At 47.0% G+C, this 22,715-nt stretch overlaps 1 protein-coding gene across 1 annotated transcript in view; it reads right to left on the bottom strand.

Annotated features, from left to right (window-relative positions):
• Positions 1-22,715, bottom strand: part of POLE (DNA polymerase epsilon, catalytic subunit) — a 63,458-nt gene that overhangs the window by 18,708 nt on the left and 22,035 nt on the right. The window contains exons 22-28 of the mRNA XM_063144242.1: positions 21,911-22,055; positions 11,902-12,116; positions 11,598-11,700; positions 11,396-11,476; positions 8,472-8,594; positions 4,561-4,779; positions 3,208-3,417 (exon numbers count right to left, since the gene is read on the bottom strand). Of these exons, the coding sequence (XP_063000312.1) occupies positions 3,208-3,417; positions 4,561-4,779; positions 8,472-8,594; positions 11,396-11,476; positions 11,598-11,700; positions 11,902-12,116; positions 21,911-22,055 (1,096 nt within the window). The remainder of the gene's footprint in view (positions 1-3,207; positions 3,418-4,560; positions 4,780-8,471; positions 8,595-11,395; positions 11,477-11,597; positions 11,701-11,901; positions 12,117-21,910; positions 22,056-22,715) is intronic.

Genomic DNA, 22,715 nt, shown 5'->3' with positions numbered 1-22,715 from the left:
TACATTTTCTTTCCATCGCCAGCTGAAGACCTTTTTATTTTCTCCGTATTTTAATACCTAATTAAACTTCAATTTAAACTTTGCTGTTTTAATATCATATTTTAACCTATATTAATTTTTTACTGTGTGGTTTTATTCTGGTTGTGCTTTTGATATTGTATTTTGTATGCGTGTTTTAAATTTGTTGGTTGTTTTATGCTTTTCATGGTTTTAATTTTTGTGAACCACCCAGAGAGCTTCGGCTATTGGGCGGTATAGAAATGTAATAAATAAATAAATAAACGGCACATCCTGCAATTCCAAGCATCATTGCCAGCCTGTTTCTCAAAACTGTGCTCAGCTTCAGCAGACGCTGAAAACTGATGCCCTGTGGTATCCGAGGTGCTGCCAATAGTAGAAACCCCGCTGCAGTGGAGGTACCTGCCTCCCGACTCCCCCCTCCCTCTTCGCTTGCCGCTTCTGCACTCACGCCTTTTCAATGGGACCCACACTACGCCGCTGCCTCAAGAGAAGAAGAAACTGCACCCACATACTCCTGTCTGCCTGAGAAAGGCATGGGGCCCACAGGCTGATGCAGCCTGCTTCGGTGAGCCACAGACAAGCCATTGTGACCTCATGCTGATGCTGCTGAGCTGAAGAAGAGGCACATGAGCCTGTATAGCCGGTTGCCAACTACTTTCAGGAGCTAAGTACCCTTGGCGTTCTGAGCTAGACAGAGGGGATTCTTAACTAACGTCCCTACTCTCCGATCCTTTCAGATGGGAATTTCACCTCTCCTCAGCTCATGCTTCTTGGGATGGCTTCTAATTTCTGGTGGCTGACAGAGATAGCATCTCTCTACACTAAAGGTCTCTGATCCAATCTGAGGTCTAATTCAAAGGTCTATGAATTAAAGCAGCTCTACCTCAGACCAGGGTGGTAGTCCTGCTTAATCCTGATTTCCCATATTAAAATTCTCAGAACACGCACCTCCTATGGCGGCCTTCTCAGTCACAAAGAAAACAAAGGGAAGAATCTCCACACAGTTTTCAAATAGGAAAAAGGAGAGTCAAACAATGGTTCTACTGTGATGTAAATGCCACTACAATCACCACCGTTTTGTTGCAAATCATCTATTTTACACAAATAATCAGGGTGATATAAGCATAACAATGGGTGTAACTTGGGCCACAGCTAGACCTAAGGTTTATGCTGGGATCATCCGGGGTTCGCCCCTGCCTGAGCACTGGATCCCCTGTGTGTCACCTAGATGAACAGCTTTGACCCCTGGACGATCCAGGGATGATAAACCTTAGATCTCGTTATGGCCAAAGTGGGACGCTGTAGTTGCCACCGTAATACACATCCAGTTGTAACATGCATATACAAAGACACATAGAGGTAAATGCCCCAATATAACAAAACGGTATGTTTAAAAACCGCGTGGAGATGCTTCCCTTTGTTTTCTTTGTGCTCTGACAGTAGGGTTTTCCTCTTCCCTTTTTTTGTGGCCTTCTCAGTCACACAACAGAACGCAGCTTTCAAGGCCCTCGATCCCACAGGCTTGAGAGGAAGTCGCCCTGGCTGGGTCATCCATTCTCAGGATTGCCAAGCCAGATCACTAGCACACATGCAGCAGCGCTTCTAGGTTAACCAAGCTGATAGGATGCCCCGAGGCAGGACCAAGCAGGTGCCAGCAATCTGCTTGTAAGCCATGCCAAGCTTCCCTCCGAGGCGCGAGGCTCAGAGAAAGGGATGCTTTCGAGGAGTCGAAAGGCAGCCGGCACGGCCTCCTGGGAGCTCCCCCTCGGGAGCAGAGCCAGCGGGCGGCAGCAGACAACTGGGCGGCAGCACCTGCACCCATGTTTGCACGGAGAGGCTTCCGCTCGTCTCTTGAGGCATCGTTTCTGTGGGAGCAGGGGCTTTTCAGGTACACGGGTGGGGGTGGGAACTATCTGGAGCAGAAGGATGGAGAACTTCCTGAAGGCCTGCAGGAGGCTGTCTTCTTGCAGCTTATTGGCTGCTCTGTCTCTGCCTTGTTGCCAGAAAGACCGTATTCTCCCCTATGAGCCTGCCCGTGCTTTGAGATCTTCTGGAGAAGCCCTTCTTTCAGCCCCACCATCTTCACAGGCGCGCTTGGTGGGAACACGGGAGAGGGCCTTCTCGGTGGCTGCTCTGGAACGCTCTTCCCGGGGAAGCTAGGCTGGCTCCCTCCTTGATGGGCTTTCGGAAGCAGGCTAAAACTTCTTTGTTGCAGCAGGCCTTTGGAGAATAATCTGGCCCTCCATCTATGTTAACGTCTTATAATTTTGTTGTGTATTTTAAACGCTTATGGTTTTGTTTCCCCCCCCATCCCCAAAGTATGTTTTAAACTTTGTAAGGCTGCCTTGAGGCCCAGCATTGGGCAAAAGGCGGGATACAAGTAAAAATAAAGAAATAATAATAATAATAATAATAATGATGCTGCTGCTGCGCCAATTTTCAGACAAGTTTGGCCAATTATTACCTTTACTACTACTACACATTTTATACCGCAGTTTGAGTGTTCAAAGTGCTTCCTACATATTATCTCAGCCGTCTTTACAATAATCCTAAAAGTAGGTCGATATCCTTATCTCCATATTGCAATGGGGCAGCGGGGCGGGGGTGACTCGGCACGAGAGGAAGAGGCACGCCGAAGGCCGTCAAGAGAGCGCCCGGAAGGGGCAAGAGTCTAACCAGGGACTTTCTGGCCCACCACTTCAGCCTCTGTGTGCAAGACGCAAGAGGAGCGCGAGCTGATGGGCTCAGGGAGGGAGACGTCTGCGCAAACATCAGCGGGAGCTGATCCTGCCGTGAAGGTGACCAGGGCTGTTTTCACCAAGAAGCTGAAGTTACTTGCAAGTACAGAGAAGGGGACAGGAATTGGGTGCAGCTCAGGAGGTGCCGCTAAGAAGCAGAGCAGTGAGAGGCTGAGGAAGAACGTGCGACGCTCTGCCCTGAACTGAACTGAGGCTCGGGGGGGTGGGGGGGGGAGAGAAAGACCACGAACCGATCCTCTTCCTTCTCCGGTTGAATATACATGGAAACATTGTAGGAACCACAATATGAGACCACCGCTGCCAGTCCCCACCCCACAGGCTCTTAGCCATTCCAGTACAGAACTTCCCGCATAATGATGCGAGAAGCAGGCACCTCTCTATACCTACACACGTTTAACTTTGCATCCCTCCCCCTGATGCCCCTTACCTGGACTATCTGCCAGGGCATGTCGAGGATGCTGCGTGCTGTCCTGCGCAAGTAGCTGCTGAGCCCCTTGGAGGTCCCAGCCCGGATCAGCCCCCCGCCCAGGACCACCTCGCCATCGGCCAACCGCCGTCTCTTCCGGCGCTCCTGGCGCTGACGGGCCTGCAGCTCCCACTTCTTCTTGTGGTAGCACAGCCAGACCAGGCGCTCCTCCTATGGCGAGACAGGCGGATGGAAGAGCAAATCTTAAAAGTTCTTCTGTCCAGAAAGTAGAAGTACTCAAGGGCAGGAATTCTGGAAAAGTTGTTTGACCTAGACTGTGGTGGGATCAGGGGTCTGGAAACAAAGCCCTATGAAGAGAGACTGAAAGAACTGGGCCTGTTTCGCCTGGAGAAGAGAAGATGGAGGGGAGACAGGATAGCACTCTTCAAAGGCTTGAAAGGTTGTCACACAGAGGAGGGCCAGGATCTCTTCTCGATCCTCCCAGAGTGCAGGACACGGAATAACGGGCTCAAGTTACAGGAAGCCAGATTCCGGCTGGACATCAGGAAAAACTTCCTGACTGTTAGAGCAGTACGACAATGGCATCAGTTACCTAGGGAGGTTGTGGGCTCTCCCACACTGGAGGCCTTCAAGAGGCAGCTGGACAACCATCTGTCAGGGATGCTTTAGGGTGGATTCCTGCACTGAGCGGGGGGTTGGACTCCATGGCCTTGTAGGCCCCTTCCAACTCTGCTATTCTATGATTCTATGTTTGGATGTCATGCCTGACCATTGGCCATTATGGCAGGCTCTTATGGGAGCTGAAGTCCAAAACATCTGGAGATCTACCTTCTGCCTACCCCTGATCTAGATTCTCTGATGTACTCATCACAATCTCTATTCAGCTTCCGCATTGGCAGTGAGAACTCATCTGAGAGGAAGCTGCTCTGGCCAGGGTGGGAATTTTAATTGCAAAATGGAATAATGACAGAAAGGGAAGTGTAGCGGGTCTCATATCTCTGGATCTGGGGAGTGTGTTGATCTCGGAACCATTCCAAACTGGACCTCAGATCCTCCACTGCTGTTCGCCAGAACCTTGAAGCCTGATCTAGATCCAATCCAAGGGTCTGGACTGATTTGCTCAGCATGCATGCAGTGTCTGGGAAATTAATCTGGATGCTCTCGATCAGCCTTCCTGGACTAAAATTCCCATCATCCCCGACTAGCACGGCCAACACATTTGCAAGGCACTGAAAATGCCTCAGGGAGGAGGGAATCACGCTCCTCCCCCTTTGACCCGGCCCCAGCACCGATGCAACGGCTTACTTATGAAGAACGGTCGCATCCTCCGTGCCCAGGCTGAGGCTGTGTTACCTTGGTGGCGCCGGTGGGTGGCGGTGGGCCCAGAATCTCCCGCCAGGACTGGGTGAGCTCCAGATTCTGGGACTGCTGCTGGCTCTCCTCTGCCGTGGGGATCCGCTTGCGCTTGCATGACACAGGCACTCCTGGCTGCAAACGCTTGGTGACCCCAAAGTCCTCCAGGTCGGCGACTTGTGTGCACGGGGTGCCCTCCTGAGGTAGGTTGGCAGAGACCTGTGGGAAAGGTCCAGCAGGCGGGTAGCACAAGGAAGGAGTCCTTCAAGGTTTGGCAAGCGGCATTCCCGGATTAACCCAAAATGACACCACAACACCCCCAGTTTGTCACCCCCAGTGGCTCGGGAAGCAATGATCTTGGCCCTGCAAGCCCCGGGGCATCCCTTCAGGCAAGGGTTCAAGCCCCCTTACGCGAAGCACAAACACCGGTTTGGAGCATAACTCGCAGAAAGAGAAGGATGGAGAGCCAACACGACACAGCCCCACCGACCTCCGTGGGCAGAGGGAACACTCAGCCCCCCGGGGCAGAAAAGGACTTCTGCCTTGTGGCCGATGGGAGGAGCAAAGGCACACAGCCAGAGAAGCCACGGACACTGACTGCAGCAAACCACAACGGCTCCCTGCGTGGGGTTGGACAGCAGGGGGAGGAGATGGAGTCCCACGGGGGCAACACACTGCGGCTCACCTTTTGCAGGCTGGCAAAAAGCCAGGGGCAAAAGCAGGGGGCTTCCAGGGCTCAAACCCACCCTGCACACACCACAGAATGGCCCCCTGACCATTCGGCCACAGCGGAGGACAGAAATCACCTTTGTCTCTCCCCGCCAAACGCCAGGAGGAGCTGTGTCTGGGTGGAACAGCTCAAGTTTTACGTGCCGGGGGGGGGGGGGGCTGGCATGAATCCGGGGTACAAACCACACAGTCAACAAGACGGGACACCCCCTGCCCCACACTCAGGCACGTCTAAGCCAAGGAGCAGGAGCACTGTGTGTGGGGGCCAAAAGCCCAGCTCCTGCTTGGGCCAGACAGCCCTTTTGCCTTCTCTGGCAAGCCACGTGGCCCTCCCCTCCCTTGCTAACTGCCCGAGAGGTCAGCCCAATACAGCTCATTGCCCCCATCCTCAATGTGCTCCCCACAGACCCCGGCAGCAGCGCCCATCCAACCGGGCAACCTGAGTGAGCAGGAAGAGGAGTGGCCCTGAACCCATCAAGCTCCCTGCCTTTCTGACCCTCCGGAGTCCCATCCTGCGGCCAGCTAAAGTCAAACCATACTAGGACCAGGGGTGGGTTGGGAGGAGAACCCGATTTGCACCATAAGGGCAACTAAAATAATCAAGGGGCTGGAGCATCACCCCTTTGGGGGAAGGTTACAACAGCTGGGATTGGAGGCTGATGAGAGACATGATAGAGGTGTACAAAATGATGCACGATGTAGAGAATGTGGACAGGGAGACATCTCCACCTCTCAAAATACTAGAACCCAATGGGGTCATCCCATGAAGCTCATTCGTGGGAGGTTCATGACCAATAAAAGGAAGGACTTCTTCACACAGCACATAGTTAAATTATGGAATTCACTACCACAGATGGGGCGATGGCCACCCATTTGGATGGCTCTCACAGGGGGTTGGATAAATTCTTGGAGGCGAAGGCTGTCCATGGCTACTAGACCTGACGGTTGTGTGCTACCTCCAGTATCAGAGGCAGTAAGCCTGTGTGCACCAGCTGCTGGGGAACATGGGTGGGCGGGTGCTGTTGCACCATGTCCTGCCTTGTGGGTCCCACAGTTGTTTGGCCACTGTGTGAACCGAGTGTTGGACTAGATGGACCCTCGGTCTGATCCAGCATCAGGGCTCTTCTTATGTTCTTAAAACAGACATACGGCTTGGGTCCAGGCTACCTGAAAGACTGCCTTCATCCCTTTGAGGCATGCTTGGTGGCAATGCAAAAGAGGGCCTTCTTGGTGGCTGCTCCCTGGCTGTGGAACACCCTGCCGAGGAAGGGTAGGTTCTCTCCCTCTCTGCCATCCTTCCACCAGCAGGCAAAGACCGCTTTATTCATTTTGGGGTGTAAGCAAGTCTGTTGAGCTGGGATGCTGTTTTACTGTGGTTGTGTTTCAATTCTTCTTCATTGTGTTTTAATGCATTTTCTGATTGCTGTTTTTATCAGTGTTTGCAAGCAGCCTTCAGTGCCATTTCTGGTAGAAAGGCAGGGTACAAACCAATCAAATAAATAAAGAATTTAAAAATCCAATTCATTAAAGGTTTTTAAAATCATAGATCTTCATCCATCCATGTAACCTGTAGGGCGAACTCCAGCCCTCTTGTCCTTACCTGTCTTCAAGAGAGGGCATTAAAAACAGATGGCCTTTCTTCAAGTGCACATTTCCCAAACACAAGTTCGGGACTTTGCTGGCATTTTCGGAGAACACGCGCTCCCCTTCATGCTTGGCTTCAGGGGCTGGAAAAGGGCATTTTCGAGTGATTTGCAAATTTCCACCAAATTCTCCTACATCTCAGCTCCTTTTCCCATGTGAAATCCGGTGGATTCATCCACCTCTTTCAGACCCGGAGACTCTCCTCCCTATCCCAGGAGACCCTCCCTGCTCGAGTCCTGAAGGCCAGTTCACAGGTGCTGGCCTTCGAGGTCCCAGTTCGCCATCTCAGTTGGGCCTGGCCCATGGCACTGTCACAATGGCCGCCTTCTAGCTTCCATGATGACGGAGAGTTCCAAAAGACGCTTCAGGAGACTGTTGGCCTGGCGCGGAATCTCCACGTTCATAGCAAGCAAGGATGTCCAGGCAGCAGCAATACTGGCCGGTAAGGAGGGGCCCATGCCCAGTGAGGGTGGAGGGAGGAGGCCAGAGCGAGGAGAGGGGGTAGATCAGGGACTGGAGGGGTGGTCCCTGGGTTTGGAGGGCTGAGGGGAACAGGAGGAGGGCAGGGCCAAGGGGGAGGACGCCCCTTTGCTAAGAGTGCCCCTTGCTGAGGCCCTCCAGGCCAAAGGCTGCCCCCCTCCCTAAGGCAGGCGGGAGGGTGGGGTGCAGGGGACAGCTGGGGCCCTCCAATTAATGTCACACCTTTCTCTTTCTCGTCCTAGGAGCCAATGGACACCTCCCCCCCGCCCTCCCTCCATCCTTCCCTCATCCTACCTGCCACCTTCTTCCCTCCCTGGTCTTCCCCCCCTCAGGTAAGGAAATGTTGACCCTGCCTCCGCTCTTCCTGGACAGGCAGGGCCTTAAGGGGTGCGGGATTGAGGGCTGCAGAGGTCACCTGCTGCCCTCCCATTAATTGCTCATTTTTTTTCTTTTTCGTCCTAGGTCCCCATGGATACCTCCCCTGCGCCCTCCCTCCGACCTTCCCTGATCCGACCCGCCACCTTCTTCCCTCCCTGGTCTTCCCCTCCTCAGGTAAGGAAGAATTCAACCTGGCTCAGCTCTGCCTTGACAGGCAGGGCTGCAGCTCCGTAGGCCATGTGGGGTTGTGGGGGGTACAGGGATCGTCTGGGTCCCTGCTGTTAATTGTACATTTCTCTCCTTGTCATCCTAGGAACCCATGGACACAACTCCAGCACCCTCCTTTCCTCTCCCTGCCTATAGTGCCCCCATCGTCCCGGTAAGTAAAGGTTTGGCCTCTCAGCCCTCCGCCCTTCACGGGCAGGGTTGCACCCCTCCTTGAGGCAGGTGGGATGGTGGGGTACAGAGAACTTCCGGTGCTCTCCCACTGACACCCCCTTTTCTCTGCTTTTCCCCCTAGGAGCCGATGGTGTTCTAGGGTCCAACTATCTTCACCTCTCCTCACCCCGATGTCCAAGAGGTCCTGCGGAAATGAGCTCGATCACCTTGCTACAGGAAAGCAGGAGACTCACCTGAGCCCAACTAACCTGTAGGGCGAACTCCAGCCCTCTTGTCCTTACCTGTCTCTTGCCCTCGCTTGTGAAAAGCTCGCTGATTTTTTTCTGTTTGTACACATCATTCTTCTCCAAGAGTTTCTTGTGCAGCCAGTCAGGGTGGCGGACGCGAGGAACTGGGTTCTTCACCTGTTGGGACAGTGCAAGCTCATTCCTCGGAAGGTTCTCTTGAGTTTTCCTTTACATCTCCATGACTGTGTGACTGAGGATACGGCCACTCTTTATTGTGAGCAGAAGGAAAGAAGCTACACTAGAAGCACAGAGAACTGCACCAACTGTGTGCTGGCCTAGTCACACTGTACCCAAAGTCTTGAGGTTCTTCAGCTAGGAATCCCAAAGCTTGTGCCCAAAGTAAATTTGTATGCAAGTGTGGACAAGGGCTGCTGGAGATACAGAATGTGGACAAGTGTGGACAAGGGCTGCCGGAGATACAGAATGTGGACAAGTGTGGACAAGGGCTGCCGGAGATACATAATGTGGACAAGTGTGGACAAGGGCTGCCGGAGATACAGAATGTGGACAAGGGTGGACAAGGGCTGCCGGAGATACAGAATGTGGACAAGCGTGGACAAGGGCTGCCGGAGATACAGAATGTGGACAAGGGTGGACAAGGGCTGCCGGAGATACAGAATGTGGACAAGGGTGGACAAGGGCTGCCGGAGATACAGAATGTGGACAAGCGTGGACAAGGGCTGCCGGAGATACAGAATGTGGACAAGGGTGGACAAGGGCTGCCGGAGATACAGAATGTGGACAAGGGTGGACAAGGGCTGCCGGAGATACAGAATGTGGACAAGCGTGGACAAGGGCTGCCGGAGATACAGAATGTGGACAAGTGTGGACAAGGGCTGCCGGAGATACAGAATGTGGACAAGTGTGGACAAGGGCTGCTGGAGATACAGAATGTGGACAAGTGTGGACAACGGCTGCTGGAGGTACAGAATGTGGACAAGTGTGGACAAGGGCTGCTGGAGGTACAGAATGTGGACAAGTGTGGACAAGGGCTGCTGGAGATATAGAATGTGGACAAGTGTGGACAAGGGCTGCTGGAGATACAGAATGTGGACAAGTGTGGACAAGGGCTGCTGGAGATACAGAATGTGGACAAGTGTGGACAAGGGCTGCCGGAGATACAGAATGTGGACAAGTGTGGACAAGGGCTGCCGGAGATACAGAATGTGGACAAGTGTGGACAAGGGCTGCCGGAGATACAGAATGTGGACAAGTGTGGACAAGGGCTGCCGGAGATACAGAATGTGGACAAGTGTGGACAAGGGCTGCCGGAGATACAGAATGTGGACAAGGGCTGCCGGAGATACAGAATGTGGACAAGGGCTGCCGGAGATACAGAATGTGGACAAGTGTGGACAAGGGCTGCCGGAGATACAGAATGTGGACAAGTGTGGACAAGGGCTGCCGGAGATACATAATGTGGACAAGTGTGGACAAGGGCTGCCGGAGATACAGAATGTGGACAAGGGTGGACAAGGGCTGCCGGAGATACAGAATGTGGACAAGCGTGGACAAGGGCTGCCGGAGATACAGAATGTGGACAAGGGTGGACAAGGGCTGCCGGAGATACAGAATGTGGACAAGGGTGGACAAGGGCTGCCGGAGATACAGAATGTGGACAAGCGTGGACAAGGGCTGCCGGAGATACAGAATGTGGACAAGGGTGGACAAGGGCTGCCGGAGATACAGAATGTGGACAAGGGTGGACAAGGGCTGCCGGAGATACAGAATGTGGACAAGCGTGGACAAGGGCTGCCGGAGATACAGAATGTGGACAAGTGTGGACAAGGGCTGCCGGAGATACAGAATGTGGACAAGTGTGGACAAGGGCTGCTGGAGGTACAGAATGTGGACAAGTGTGGACAACGGCTGCTGGAGGTACAGAATGTGGACAAGTGTGGACAAGGGCTGCTGGAGGTACAGAATGTGGACAAGTGTGGACAAGGGCTGCTGGAGATATAGAATGTGGACAAGTGTGGACAAGGGCTGCTGGAGATACAGAATGTGGACAAGTGTGGACAAGGGCTGCTGGAGATACAGAATGTAGTTCAGAATCTCAGCTTTTAGTTGTAAAATTACAAAAGAAAACCCAGCCCCCCAGTATGGCAAATGGTTCAATTTTTCAGCTATAGCCTATCCCTTGGCGTTCCTTGAAATGCTGCTGTTTTATTTTATTGTCTTAATGTCTTATTGTTAGAGAAATTGTGCTGCAAGTATACTAAAAGGTCAGATATAGATGTCTTAAATCAGTAAAATAAACAGCAAGATTCAAACAAGGAGAGAAAATGTAGACTCTACATAAGCAGTTCCACTAACATGATTTTGCTTCGTATGGGTCCTGGGACCCCATTACAGAGCACTCCCAGCAGCTGTAGGACTAGAGGGACAAGGAGCTCAGCTTGGTGCAAGAGCCGCTCCCCGAAGATTAGGAACATTTTCTTTACATCCCAATATGCAACTTGAAGCCCTCACTTCACGTGGTACAATGCATGGACCTACAAGCTCCATGAGCAACACGGGAGGGATGCGTCATAGGTGGTACAGACCCAAGAGAAGCTGTATCAATTTTATTTGCTCTACTTTTCTTATCTCCTTCCTGTGCCCTCAGGTTAGCGCAAGTGTGCTTCAATCTAGAGTCCCATGTGTGCTCTGAATGCAGGGCGCTCTTGTGCATTCAGAATCTTTCTAGAGCAGGGCCCCGATTCCATTGTATGGAGCATTTCCCACTCGGAAAGGGATGGGAAACTTCTCTGAACCAGGAAGCTCCATGTATGCTTTGCAGCTTTGGGCTTGCAGATCACTCTGAACAGACTCTGGAGCTGCTGGAGGGAAGCCCAGCCGCCTGTCTCCTCACGTCTTGGAAACAGTTGACAGCTTAGGCTTTGGGCTAATCGTTCACCCAGCCAGCCCACAATTACCTGCTGTAGAGCTGCTGGGATGGTAATAATCTTCTGGATTGTGCTGCCCAGTCTCTCAATGTAATAGTCCCAATCCAGGATCTATGAACAAGACACAAAGAACTTTGGTTAGGCCCTAGAGGAGGGGAAGACATGGGGGGAAACGCTCAAGTCCCAAACGGGGAATCCTACAAAAGGGTCCCCACGGCCCCACTCCATTTACCGTTCGGATGTCGAAATCCTGCAGGGAGGGGCTCTTGAGCCATTTCCGGAGATAGTGCCTGCGTACTGAGAGCTCAGCCTGAAAAATGGCTAGCGGGATGGCCCTGAGGAAAGGGAGGGGGAAACCATTACTGTTCATTGAAAACCAGTTTGCAGACAAGTCAAGACTTCCCTCCAGGCATCTTCAGCCTGTAGGATCTGGGAGAGCTTCCCTCACGTCTCAAAAGGAAGCCTGACCCTTTGCGCGCGAGTCCACTCCCACCAGACGCAGAGTGAAATCCGCCACTCTGGATCCCTTAATATACCTCTCCGTGACTGGAGACCCTTCTGGTTTCTTAGAGATGATAAATCGGCAGCTCAGGCCTGCATCCTTCACCATCTGATCCCCGAGGAACTCAGCCAGACGCTTGGCTGTGCTGATGGAAGTGGATTTTTGCTCCCCGTAATCCTCCAGTTTCCGGGACATGGATCGGTTCTCAGAGATCAGCTCAAACAGCTCTGAGTCAGGCATATTGGCAGCCTGGAATGACAACGGCAGGTGGGTTGCTTACCTGGAACTGCAACTCTTCGAGCGGCCATCTGTGCAGTCACGCATACCAGTTCTGCCTCCGCACGGAGTTCCATTTGAGAAACTTCTATAGCTATGCTCGATTTGGGGGGTTGCCCTGTCCCTATTTTCCAGGCACATGTCCCTAGAGAGCGTGTTCACCAGTCAGATTCATTCCTGAATTTCACAGCAGCTACATGAAGAGAGCGAAGAGCAGTAAGGAAGGGCAAAACAGTGCCTGTAGCAGGGTAGAAGGCGGGGTTGCCTGGCTGCACAGACGTCTAGATGTGTCCCACCAACACATGGTGTCCTGCTTGTGGTTCCTTGGTCGACAGCTGGTTGGCCATTGTGTAAACAAAGCGCTGGGCTAGACGGACCTTTGCTCTGATCCAGCAGGGCTCTTCTGATGTTCTTGTGTGTTTTTGTCGGAATGCAAAGAGGCCTGTAGGGATTTCTGCAAAGCTGTGCACCCAGATAAGGGCTTGTGCCAAGGGTGAGTCCGGCCATAGTTAAGACTGCTGGCCATCAAGGCTCATACGACGGGTGGCATTATGGAACTTTTGCATTTGGTCAAGAGTATCCTCAGTCTTACTAAATATTTTCCTGAAAAGGGAAGATCTTCCGTTCAGATTTTACCCTCTTGAATAAAACCTGTATACTGTAGGCAGTGTGACATGCATACCTAGCAGTTGGCCAATCGGAGGAGTAATCATGCAGGAGTAATCATGCAGCTTTCGAAGATACCTTCTGGCCAACCGAGTCCAACTTCTTTTTTTAATTTTTTTTTAAATAATTTTTATTTGTTTTCTACACTATATAAACATACAACATTACAATAGTAATAATAATAATAAAAAGAAACATCAAACAACTGCTACATACATATTGAATAAATGTTGAGTACATATATGTTGAATAAGTATTACCTATACGTTATCATACTACAACATAATCATTCTTAACATAAAAGTGCACCCCCCACCTCGGGATCTATTCCTGAGTCCAAAATCTGATCGTTTCTTCTGCTGGCGGTTTCCCACTTCCCTTAGTAAACACGAATATTAGGAACTGTTTCCAGATTCCTTCAAACTCATTTATTTTAGTTACGCCTTTTCTCCACTTAATATTACATGTCAGTTTATCATTAATGGCTATATCCCATACTTCTTTGTACCATTCTTCAATAGAATATTCCTCTTGAATCTTCCAGTTCCTAGCTACCATCAATCGTGCTGCAACCAGCAAACTCGATATCAGCTCTATAGTTTCTTTTCCACACTTTATATCTTCAAATAGTGACAGCAATGCAATCTTTGGTGTTTGTTCTATTTTCATTCCCACTATTTCTTCAATTTCTGATTACACCATCTTCCATAATCTTTGTACATATTTGCATTGCCACCACATATGTAAATACGTTCCTTTTTCCCCACAACCTCTCCAACAGTTTGCTGAATGCTGATCATTTATCTTATTCAATCTAATCGGGGTTAGGTACCACCTCCACAAAATTTTAAAATAGTTCTCCTTTATTCTCACTGATAAACTTCTCAACACTCTTTGTTTCCATAGTCCCTCCCATCTCTGTCGCCCTATTTGTACCTTCAAATCTGACTCCCATACCATTTTCTCTGAGTTCTCTCTAAACTCCTTTTCTAACAATATTTTATATATTTCACTCATTAACCCTTTTAAAACTATACTACCTCCTTTACCTTTTTCCTTATTTACTATTAACTCTTCAAACTTCGTCATCTTTCTACAAACTCTATTATCTTTAATCCACTTTTTATTCCATTGTTCTAATTGCCCATATTCTAACCAAGATAATTTTTTCTCCTTTAACAATTTTTCCATATCCTCTCTTGTTTTTATATCTCTTAACCAATCCTTTAGTTTCATTTTGCTTTTCTCTTTTAATATTTTACATAATCTACCCTTCAGATCCTCTGGGAAATTCTTTAACATTATTATCGGTGCTAAGGGAGAGTTGCTCGGAAGCAGCTTCCCTTTAAATTTACTCCAAATTTCCCATTGAGTCCTCAGGAGTGGATTATCTATACTTCCAACCCACTTTCTCCCTCCATCTTTAAAAAAGACATTGTCCAAACTCATCTCTACGTTACTTATAGTTTTTTCTTCCATCCAATATAAATCTCCTACTCCTATAATTGCTTCTACAATATGTCTTAATCTATTTGCTGCGTAGTATAATTTTATATTTGGGAGACCCAATCCACCCTTTTTTGGGCTTAGATACCAATTATTTTTATTCACTCTTGCTCTCTTTTCTCCATTACAATATTTATTAATAATATTTTGCCAACTTTTTATCTCAGTTTCTGATATTTTTATTGGTAACATCCTAAACACAAAATTAATTTTAGCTAAAATCTTCATTTTTATTAAGGCTATTCTTCCAAACCAAGATAAATTTAATCTTTTATATTTCTCCAATTTCTCTAATACCTCTTTCTTTAACCTCGTTAAATTCTCCTTTTCAAGATTCTCTAAATTTTTTGTAATTTTAATTCCCAAATATTTAATCTCCTCCTTAACTCTCATTTCTATTCCCTTATGTTCCCATTCCTTTTCTTCCTTCTTAGTATAATTAAACAACATCATCTCTGATTTAGACCAATTTATTCTTAACCCTGTAATTTCTTCAAATTCCCTCAACTGATATTTAATTCTTTCTATTTTTCTTATTGGGTTCTTAATGGTCAATAAAGTATCATCCGCAAACATGTTTAACTTTATTTCCCTTACCTCTCCAATTCCTTCTAACTCTTCATCCTCCCTTAGTGCCTTCGCCAATACTTCCATAACCATTACAAACAGGACTGGCGAAAGCGGACATCCTTGTCTTGTACCTCTGACTAGTCGTATCTTTTCAGTGAGTCCATCGTTTACCACCACTACAGCTGTATTTTGGGAATATAACTGTTCTATTATGTTTTTAAATTTATTTCCAAATCCCAATTTATCTACAATAATCTTTAATGCCTGCCAGCTCACACAATCAAAGGCCTTAAAAATATCCAATGCCATAATTCCTGCCTTGATATTTGATTTTTTTTATTACATTTATTACATTTAAAACTCTTCCCACTAAACTATGCATCTGCCTTCCTGCCACAAATCCACATTGATCTTCTCCTATATATTCTGATATAAATTTATTTAACCGTTTAGCCATAATAGATGAGAAAATTTTGGCATCCTGATTCATTAACGAGATAGGTCTATAAGAATCAGGACTAGTCAGGTCTTTATCTGGTTTTAGAATTAGAATTATCAATGAGTGTTCCCATGTTTCAGGTATCTTCTCTCCTAATAATATCATATTATAAAGTTTCAATAACTTTGGAGCTAAAAATTCTTTGAAAACTTTATAATATTCTGGTCCTAAACCATCTGCTCCCGGTGATTTACCAACTTTCAAATTATCAATAACATCTTCAACTTCTCTTTGAGTTATTACCTTCTCCATTAACTCTTTATATTCTGGTTTTATTCCATTCTTTATAAACCTTCCAATATATTCCTCCACCTTTTCTTGTTGTATTTCTTTACCCTTATATAGTTCCTGATAAAATTCCTGGAAAATTTTTATTTTATCTTTCATTATATGACAATAATTCCCTCGATTATCCTTCAATACGTCTATCCCATTCCTCCCTTTTTCTTTTTGTGTGAGCCTGGCAAGCAACCTAGAATTCTTATTACTGTTTTCGAAATATTCCCTTTTCATATATATTAAATTCTTTTGAACCTCCTCTAAATTTAAATTTTCTAATTGTTTCTTCTTAGCTTGTATTTCTACTAATTTATATTTATTTTTACCTCGCCAATATTCTTCCTCCAAACTTCTAATTTCTATCTCTAACTTTTCCTGCTCTGCACGTTGTTGTCTTTTTAAGCTACACGTCTCTCTAATACAAATTCCTCTTACTACAGCCTTCATGGTGTCCCAAACGACTGACCCAGCTGTTCCTCCCTTTTCATTAATTTCCCATGACTCTGACAATTCCTTCTGAATTTTCTCTACCACTTTATTATATTCCAGTATTTTTGTATTCAACTTCCATCTATATGCCTCTTTATAGTTCTTCTTAACTGCAAATTCTAAACTTAACAAGGCATGATCAGTTACTTTTATTACCCCCATTTCCATTTTACAAATCTTCGTTGCAAAATCTTTTGAGACAAATATATAATCTATCCTGGAGTATGTATGATGAACTGGGGAAAAATATGAGAACCCAGGCTTAATCCCATTGAGTAAACGCCAAGAATCTGAATAATCATTTTCTTTTACTAATTTATTCAATATAGTTATATTATTCCTCTTTTCAACATTAGTGGGATTCGACCTGTCCCATCTATTCTCCATAACCATATTAAAGTCCCCAGCTAATAAGACATACCCCTCCTTGAATTCTTCTATTTCTTTAAATAACTTCATAAAAAACTCTCTATGTCTCTCATTTGGGGCATACACATTAATTAGCGTATATACCTTTCCTTCAATTTTACCTTTTAACATAAGATATCTGCCACTATCGTCCTTTTTTGTTTCTTCTAATATAAACCCACTTTTTTTTTAGATCAAAGTGGCCACTCCATTTTTTTTTTGACGTCCCTAATGACTTTTCATAATAAGCTAACCACTTTAATTTTATCATATTCGAATTCTCGGAGCCTTGGTGTGTTTCTTGCACCATTATAATATCCGATCCTTCTTTATTAAACATTTGTTCTATTCTCCTCCTTTTCACGACTGCCCCCAAACCTTTAACATTGAGTGTTGATACTTTTATCTTTTTATCCATATTCACCCTTTTGAAGTCTCTTCCGATCCCTTGTGCTCTGCAACTCAAATTTACATACATAAAAACACAAACTCCATACAACTACCCCCCACCCCCTTACCCCATCCCCTTCCCTCCTACCTTCCCCCCCTCCCCACCCCCCACTCTGATCCCCTCCCCACATCCCCGTGAGTCTAATACTCCAGCCATTAACTTTAAAGGGAGGGGGGGGAGGCAGTGCTGCGCCTGGCCGGCAAGGTTTCTATGTTTAATATTTCTGTCTACAATTATCTCATAATATGATTAACAATTCTATTACACCCCAGATGTCCCAGCCTCATTCCCCCCCACCCGTTCCAGTCCCACTTACTTCCCCATACAGACCCAGCCTCTTCAGCAACTCTTTACCTTGATCCAGTGAGGTTACTCTGTGTTCCCCCCTTCCATGTGTAAATCTTAAAAAAACAGGATAACCCCACGAATACAGGATTTTGTTCTTCACTAGTGTTTCAGTTATTGGTTTAATACTGCGTCTCCAGTTTAATGTATGCTGAGAAAGATCATTGTAAATTTGCACTGCTTTGCCTTTATACTGCAATTGGACCATAGATCTCAATTCTTTCATAACTTGCTCTTTTTTATAATAATTACCAAATTTCACCAAAATGTCTCTAGTCCCTTTGTAGTTTTGCCCCCCCACACGGTGAACTCGATCTAAATCCGATCCATCTATTGGTAGGTCAGGCATCAGCTCTTTGAACCAATTCAGGATGATTTCTCTTAGATCTTCTCCTTGTGTTTGCTTTAGCTGTTTTATTCGAATTGATGATCGACGAGATTGATCCTCCAAGGCTATCAGTTTTAATTCATAATCTTTAAATTGAATATTTGTTGATTTTTCAAAAGCCTCTTGCTTCTTCTGGTTCAAATCAGCTTTTATCTCCAAATCTTTGATATTTTTTGAGTTCTCAGCTGTCTTATCAGCCAGGACACGCATTTGTTGTCTAAAAACATCCATTTGCTGATCCATTTTTTAAAAAATAACAGTATTGTTCTCTGCAATTGCCGCTTTAATTTCCACTAAAGAGGGTGGCTGACTGCCAATTGCTTTTCCCCCTTCAGCCATGTTTTTTTCTTTTTTTGGCACTGTATCTAAGAAAACTGGGCCTGTATCTTCGTCCTCCTGTTCTCCTTCAGGGACTGGATTTTCCAGGTTGGAGAGGTTATGGTTACTTGGTTTCTTTTTTTGTGTATTTAACCTTTTCCACTCCTTCCTAATTCTCCTTTTAATGTTAGACATAGGACACTTCTGGACAGGGCATAAATCTTTGAGTCCAGCTCCCTTTCTTGGCAGTTTATTTATTAGCTTATCTTCTGTGTGTTAAACACTCTTCCTTCTTCTCGGGGGGGGGAATACATCAGATTCACAACAGCATTCACTAGAGGGGACCAGAACTAGCCATACACAGTCTATCAATGCCACACTTCACCCCCTCACCGAACGCTGCTATTTCTCCACCACCGCTCACCCCCCCTTCTCGCCAGCCGACGATAACTACAACAAACTGCTTTCCTCTTTATAAAGCCAGTATTTCAGTCTTTTCCACTTTGAAATAGAAGATAAGAGGTGAGATTCGCTATAAATCAAGTCAGCATCTAACAAAAACAAACTCTCTCTGCTCCAACTGCGTCACAGCAGCAGGCAGCTTTAGTTTCGCTTTTCCACAGATGCTTATAGAAACATTCCGTAAGCTCTCACCTTATCTCTTCCAGCTTTTCCAACACCGGCAAGTTAGACAGTTAGCATTCATAGTCCTTTTCCATCATTTGATTAAAGATTTATGCCCATTAAAAAGGAGATAATTGTTTTTCCCGGCTAAGCCGGTTAGAGCATCAGAAGAAACTCGCCGACTCCATGGCTGCCAAGCTCCGCCCCCCCGTCCAACTTCTTTATTGCTTGAGCATGCACTCAGAGGGTGAGGACGGGGATCCCATCAGAACTCTATCTTAGCTACAGAGGTTTTCCGAATGTAGCTCTGCGCAGGTGCAAAATCCATGCGTGGGACTGCACAGAGACGTCAAAGAAGAAGATGTAATTCTGCCCTCAACACCCAACTATCTTCACCTCTCCTCACCCCGATGTCCAAAAGGTCCTGCGGAAATGAGCTCGATCACCTTGCTACAGGAAAGCAGGAGACTCACCTGAGCCCAACTCACCTTGCTGTACAGTACATCAAGCCAGTAGTCGGCCACTTTGGCGACTGAAGCATAGACGTCCTCCAAGGTGGCGCCCTTCAGGAAGGCTTCAAACACAGAGGACTGGAAGATCTTCACCAGCTGCAGCTCCCCACGCCGCTTCACCTCAAACCCCTTCAGCTCCGCTAGGGAGCCGTCTTCATTAAACACGGCGTATCTGGTGCAGAGTAAACCTCAGCGTGAGCAAGACTGGTGTCTTCCCCCGCCCTTCCCACGACCATTCTTTTCTACGGCCTCTATCCAACTCCCAAGAATCGCCATGTCTTTTCTAGGGCTAGACTGAACTGCCTCCCCTCTGCAATAGTGGAAGGGGGCTATCAGGGTGTCCCATATGAGGATCGCTTGTGTTCCTGTGGTGATAGTGCAGCTGAATCTTTAGGGCATTCCCCCACCACCACCCCTGAATGTAGCCTCCACAGGGAGGAGTGAAATAGACCACTTGGCCCTATTCTGAGAAAATGCCCTGGAAAGTCAACAGAACAGTATTTGGAAGGCTTCCTGGCAGGTACGGACAGGTCATCAACAGAGTCAGTGGCTAAGTTCCTCTCCTCCAGGCCTCGTAAGACAATTTCTTCATCCTAACTGTAACTTCTATTTGATGTTTTTTCAAATCTTTTGTACCATGTGTTTTAACTATGCTCATATATTTTAAATAGGTGTATGTTTTAATGGCTATTTTTGGCTTTCGTATAATGAACTAATGATAGTGTCTTTATGGTTTTAATGACTGTTGTTGTTTCTAGAGGGTCTGTGACCACATAATAAAATGAACTGCAACCTTCTTACAGCTCGAAAAATGGGGACTTTCAAAATCCCCACATAAGAACATAAGAAAAGCCCTGCTAGATCAGACCGAGGGTCCATCTAGTCCAGCACTCTGTTCACACAGTGACAAACAGCCGTCGGCCAGGGACCAACAAGGCAGGAGATGGTGCAACAGCACCCTCCCACCCATGTTCCCCAGCAACTGGCGCACACAGGCTTACTGCCTCGGACACTGGACACACAACCATCAAGGCTGGTAGCCGTGGATAGCTCTTGCCTCTAGGAATTGATCCAAACCCCTTTGAAAGCCATCCAAATGGGTGGCCATCACTGCTCCTTGTGGTAGTGAGTTCCATAATTTAACTATGCGCTGTGTGAAGACACTAGAAGTATTTCAGCATCTCTCAAGTCCCAGCGTCAACTTCACTGTCCGCCTGCCCCTTCATGAAGGAGTGGCCTTTTGAGTCCTGGCCTCTCACCTTTTCTTCAGCTTCTTGCCCTCCTCCTTGGAGGCTGGAAGAATCATAGCCAGGTACGGCCCGTCCACTTCAAAAAAGATGCTGTTCTCCGAGCGGGAAATGTACTTGAGGGAGGCTGGGTCCACCAGCTCCTGGTACTGATCGTTGGTAAACCCTTCCTGTAAGGAGAGAGGCACAGACTTGTTGCCTTGCAGCCCTCGTGCTTCACCCCGCGATAGCCTTGCATTGGGGACATGGAAAACAAAGGGCTCAGCTCAATGTCAAATATGATCTATTGGCCCAGCTTTCACAGAATGCTAAACCATGGTTCATTTAACATGTGGCTTGTCACCCTACCCAGTGTTTTGTCTGGAAGATGACTGAACCAACTGGTTGGTTTTCTCAACACCTGGGTTGTTTGTTTGTTTGCCTCCTACTTCGCCCGCTCCCTTTTGGTATCTCCAATGCACTTGCGGTGCGCTGTAGTTCTGGCATATGAAGCAGCTGTTTGGGGGTTGCTGCTTTTAATGCTCTTGCCCGCTACCTCTGTACCCTGCCCAAACCACCCATATTACTGGGTTCACACGCAATGGCAACCCGTGGTTTAAACAACCCAGATTTCACAACACAACAACAAACCATAGCTTCTCCTTCTTGATTGATCGTGGTTAATAAGTCATGATTTGTTAGCGTGGCCATGTTCATACCTCACAACAACCCAGAACTCAACAACCCATACCATGGGTTGGCATTATGTATGAACCAGGCCATTGTCTCTGTGCCCCAAAGAAACGACACAGAGGATTGAAGCTTCATTCCTTGACCACTTAAAACCTGGTGTAGGCCTTCTTTCACTTCAGAAATTTTGAATTCGTTTTGATCCAACAGCAGCCGTAGCACAGTATCCCACCATGTTAGGGATGTGGGTTGTGGAACAATAGTTCTTCACATATCTTTTTTTAAATGAGAAACACTGGAAGATTTGCACTCCAATGCTTTCCAAAAGAATCGAACATCCTTCTACAGCAGTTCTCTCTCCAAAGAGTTCAGAAACATGTATCTGTGATTCCCAGGTGGCCTTGCAGGACCAAACCTATGGACATCTGAAAGGGCTTTCCATTCATCTATCTAGGCCCGCAAGGACTGTGTTTTGACTGGCTGCCGGTCTCCACGGTCTCAGGCAAGGGCCTTTCCCAACTTGCTACCTGGGATAATTTTGGCCATAGATGCCAAGGATTGACCATGGGTCCTTCTGCAGCCAAGGCAGGTAACTCTGCTATGGAACGATGGCTCCTCCTGATGGCACGTTACGCTAACCTGCTTGCTTTCACCAGCAGAATTCCCTAATATGCCTTCTCTGAAAGGTCACAAAACGATGGGGCATTGGTGTGAAGCTATTTAAAGGCCCGCGGCAGGTCTGGTGTGGTTCGTAGGCCACCTATTGAGAGAAAAAAAAAGGCGTGGGGCTCGTCACCTTCACCATGATGTTCAGCATGGCACCTGGATAGGAGATTGTCACTTTGGGTTTCTTGCCATTGGTCGACTTGATGACAAAGTTTTCCGGGAAACTGTTTGGAAGGACACACCATATCCCGTCTGTGTCTAGCTCCAAGGGCCTCCTAGAAAGGAGAAAGGGGAGAGCCTTTCAAGAGGGGAGGTCAGTGGACATGCTACAAAAATGAAACACTGATGGTGATGCGGGCCAGAAGATTTCCCAAAACAGAACATTTCCAGGGTTTCATATTTCCATTTTGAAAGTTCATTAGTAATAATGAATGGATGCAAATTGCAAATATAATATCAGGCAATCTTTGCAGAGGCTTTCAGCATATCATGTGTAGTTCTTTGGGTTGCTAGTAGTTATTAGTGTGTCAACAGTTTTCAGTACCTTTGTTTTTTCTTAAAGGAAAGTACATGCTACTGGTGTCAATGTTTGTTTACAAATATTCCAGCAAAATTTTCTATTCTGTTTAAATCACATTAAGTATGCTTTAATTTCCCTCCTCAAATATTTCAGATCAAATATTTGTGGTGTATTGAGACAAAAATAATAATATGGGATACTTTCTTTTTTTAGCGCTGCTGCTTACTAAATACAAGTAAAATAAACATGCTAACTTAGATCACACTTCAGGGCAAGGGTGGGGAACATGTGGGCTCTCCAGATGTTGCTGGAATGAAACTCCCATCATCCCTCAGTAGTGTTTATGCTGCCTTGTATTGATGGGAATTCCAGATTACCCTATGCAAATAGGAAACCCATATCACTAAACACCACT

This window comes from Elgaria multicarinata, chromosome 18, assembly GCF_023053635.1.
Source record: "Elgaria multicarinata webbii isolate HBS135686 ecotype San Diego chromosome 18, rElgMul1.1.pri, whole genome shotgun sequence".
Classification (NCBI taxonomy): domain Eukaryota; kingdom Metazoa; phylum Chordata; class Lepidosauria; order Squamata; family Anguidae; genus Elgaria; species Elgaria multicarinata.
This window is presented reverse-complemented; position numbering and strand designations above follow the sequence as displayed.